Raw genomic sequence first — 3,461 nt, 5'->3', positions numbered from 1 at the left:
GATGGAAAGTGGAAACCAACTCCAGGCTAGATTCAGTCTTGTTGCTGTCGTCTATGAATTTACCTGGTGGGGAGCTGGTGAGTGTGGTTTATGCAGAGCAGTGCCAGAGCCCTGTCTGGCAGAAGCTGGGGTGCTGGGAAGGTCCGGAGCCCTTCCCACAGTTCGCACAAGAGTGGTGTTGGGTTTTGTGGGTGGGTCTGTCGTACTCCCATATCTTTAACCCTCGGTGTTATTTGAACATGAACACATCAATGATCTAAAGGGAATGCTAGTCTGTCTGATTTTCCTTTGGTGACCAGATTGTGTTTTGTGTGGCATCCTGAGGTCCCCCCACAACGTGGGTATTAATTGATGTCTTCTCATTCTGAGCTACACGTGACTTTTCTTGCATTGTGCGTTTCAGAGAAGGAGGTCAGCAGAAGATGAGCTTGCGATGAGGGACTATCTGCAGGAAGGAGACCTCATCAGTGTATCCTTCACTGCTTGCACTCGGACAGAGGAGCCAAGGGGCATGGGGAGAACAGCCAGAGCTCGGCTAGCCTGGCTGGTAGCGAGAGCTCTCTGCCGCGGGCAGCCAGCAGCTGTTGGCACTGGGCAGCATTAGGGACCTTGTTTCCTTAAGTGGCGCTGACAGGCAGAGGTCCAGTCAATATTTTCTGACGGGGCTGTATCACTGCACACCCGGAGTCTGAAATACGGGAAGGTGAGTTGTTCAGAAGCACTCAGTCCTGGCCTACTTCTGCTCCAGTTGATTTTTATAAGGCCTTTTGGAGGGATTTTTACGAAAAAAGCTCTGGAGTAGAGCAGAATGTTGTTATAACCATTCCTGCAGGTTAGGAAGAATCTTAGCTCCTTTGTGGGAGCGCTGAGCAGAGTTTCCCCAAAGCAGCAGGAGTGCCCTTGAGTTGCCCTTTGAGCTGCTGCTCTCGCTATCCACAATTTCAGCCTGCGACTCCTGTTCCCCCACAAGCCGCTTGTGATTTAAATGCTGGGGAGAAAAATCTTCTGATTCCAAACTTCATCGCTTCTCTTCTGCAGGTTGTTGCCCCTGTGACTTGTTTCTCTCTCCAGGGCTCTATTTTAGGCTTTACACAGTTGGCATTTATCTCTGGTTTTGTGCATTGAAATAAGCCAAGGGGCCACTGGAGCACAGGCTGCAGTTCGGGATTACCAGAGCAAGGGTATTAGTGCTTAAAAGATGAAAGCAAAGTGTGCTTACTGCACAAAGGGTGAAGGACAGCGACTGGATTAAGAGGGAAAGTGTTCTGCTAAATTGGGCCTCTCACTTCTGGTTTTTCTGCAGGGATGGTTGATGTGTAGTTAGATCAAGATGTTATTAACATTCATGGTATTCTTCATCTTCAAAGAACTGCGCAGGCATTAGCTAATCCATCCAGCACTCCCAGAGGCAGGCAGGTTTTATATTCTCTGTTTCACAGAAAATGTGTTAAAATTGACTGGTTCCTAGACCAGGAGTGGAGTACATGTTGGTGACTTGATGTTATCTACGGTGGCTCGTGTCTCTCATGCTGAGTCTTGTGGTCTCCTCTTCAGCTCGGCCAGGGTGTGCTCGTTCAGGTCTCTCCCTCCCTCGTGAAACGCCAGAAGACTCACTTCCACGACTTGCCCTGTGGTGCATCCGTGATCCTCGGCAACAATGGTTTCATCTGGATCTACCCAACTCCAGAGCAGAAAGATGAAGAGGCAGGAGGCTTCACCACCAACTTGGAGGTGAGAGTTCAGGGAAGATGAACCTCCTCCTACCAGTGATGTTTTGTTAGTCTAATGTAGTCAGAGGCACATGAATAACCTGAGACTTTCAAGATTTGGTATTAGGTTCATGGCAAACTTTTTTACGGTAGGTTTGCATTATTTCCCTGTGTATTCATCTCTTCTCCTCTCCCCTTCCTCAGCCGGTTCCCTTGTCTGACCGGGAGGTGATCTCACGGCTCCGAAACTGCATTGTGGCTCTGGTTACTCAGAAGTTGATGCTCTTTGACACCAGCATCCTGTATTGCTATGAAGCATCCCTTCCTCATCAGGTACAGAAACCTTTAGGGAGGGAATGCAAAGGCCACATCAGGTGCTGCTGATGTCAGTAAGTTAGGTGGCTGGGCTTCCTTTGGCTTTCCCAAGCATCCTGGAGTAAGTGACAAAACAAACTTCTTCCCTTCTGCATAGCATAACTTGCCTGGCATGTTTTCAGAGATAGTTTGAAGGGTTCTGCCTCTGGCAAAGTCCAACTATTCCTATAGACAAATAGTTTCATTTTTTGAGAGAGGTGTATCACTTGCTGGGATTGTGGACCCTCTGTGATCCCTGTGAAAACAGTGTTAAATTTGGGATTGTGTGAGGGTACGGTGCATTTTAAGAACAAATGAAAAAGCAAGTGTCATGTATTGTACAGAGACCACTTTTCTGTTTGTATCCACATCCTGCACTGCTGGAAGGCTCCCTCGATTTTACCTATTGATTTACAGCTTTTCTCCATTATTTCTGCCAGTGAAATTTCACCATTTCACTGGTAATTCTCTTCTCATAGATGGATAAGATCAGAATTGTCATCTGCTTTCATTCACAGTGGCAGCCTACTCAGCTAGATGGGATGTTCTTTTGAACTATACTTTTGCTTAAATCATCTCTCCCCTTCCCAAGTACTGATGTGTGTCCTTCAGGAGAGATTAGGAGTTGTCAGTAGCATCTCCTTCGATTTCTTACGGTCTCTGTAAGAATTGCTAACTCTGGCAAAGCTGACTTTGCTTTAGACCCTCTGCCATGATAATCTTGTTTGACCACAAGCCTCTAAACTCACTTGCTGCTTATTGCTGTGTGCCAGGGACCCTTGTTGCTTTTTGGTGCCAAATGTTACTCTTCTTTCCACTCCAGATCAAGGACATTCTCAAACCAGAGGTGATGGAGGAGATCGTTCTGGAAACCCGAAAGAGGCTGCTGGATCTGGAAGGATAGGGCACATGGCGAGAAGCAGTCATTTGAAGTCCCACCACGGCAGCTCTTGATTCTCAGTATTTTTTTTTTTTTATAGTGTCTTAGTACCCAACATTCATTCCACACTTCAGAAACCACCAAAATTCTTCTTTTTAACTCCTGAACCCTTTTAGTACAGTAGTACTACATTTAGTGCAATAGTACTAAATAGTACTTAAGTACAATAGCCTTTTAGTGCAGCAGCCTGAAAAATTGCTATCTGACCTTTATGAAGATGCAGGTGCAACTGGGACAGATCTCACAGCACTTGTTGCTGTGTCTAGCGCCCCTGAACTTTGTGCACAATGAAAGAGGGGAAGGGGTGTATTTTGTGATGTTTCTCTCTCCCCAAAGGCTTTCTAAATAGTTTTGATTTTCCTTTACTGTGGTACAGATCTGCCAGTCTGTACTCTGACTGAGAGCTCTTGTTTTGCTCTTTAAGACTGCAGATCACAGGTACAGGTCTTTACAAGACA

General features: G+C 46.3%; 1 protein-coding gene across 1 annotated transcript in view; it reads left to right on the top strand.

The window, feature by feature from the left end:
- The window catches only part of EXOSC2 (exosome component 2), a gene marked incomplete at its 5' end in the record, with an annotated part of 3,807 nt that extends 790 nt beyond the window's left edge, over positions 1-3,017 (top strand). The window contains 6 exons of the mRNA XM_029084931.1: positions 1-77; positions 404-469; positions 635-703; positions 1,555-1,731; positions 1,914-2,042; positions 2,887-3,017. Of these exons, the coding sequence (XP_028940764.1) occupies positions 1-77; positions 404-469; positions 635-703; positions 1,555-1,731; positions 1,914-2,042; positions 2,887-2,967 (599 nt within the window). The remainder of the gene's footprint in view (positions 78-403; positions 470-634; positions 704-1,554; positions 1,732-1,913; positions 2,043-2,886) is intronic.
- Positions 3,018-3,461: the final 444 nt, after the last annotated feature.

Source organism: Antrostomus carolinensis, unplaced genomic scaffold, assembly GCF_000700745.2.
Source record: "Antrostomus carolinensis isolate BGI_N321 unplaced genomic scaffold, ASM70074v2 scaffold45775, whole genome shotgun sequence".
In the NCBI taxonomy this organism is placed as follows: domain Eukaryota; kingdom Metazoa; phylum Chordata; class Aves; order Caprimulgiformes; family Caprimulgidae; genus Antrostomus; species Antrostomus carolinensis.
Note: the sequence above shows the minus strand (reverse complement) of the source record. Positions and strands in the feature narration are given on the sequence as shown.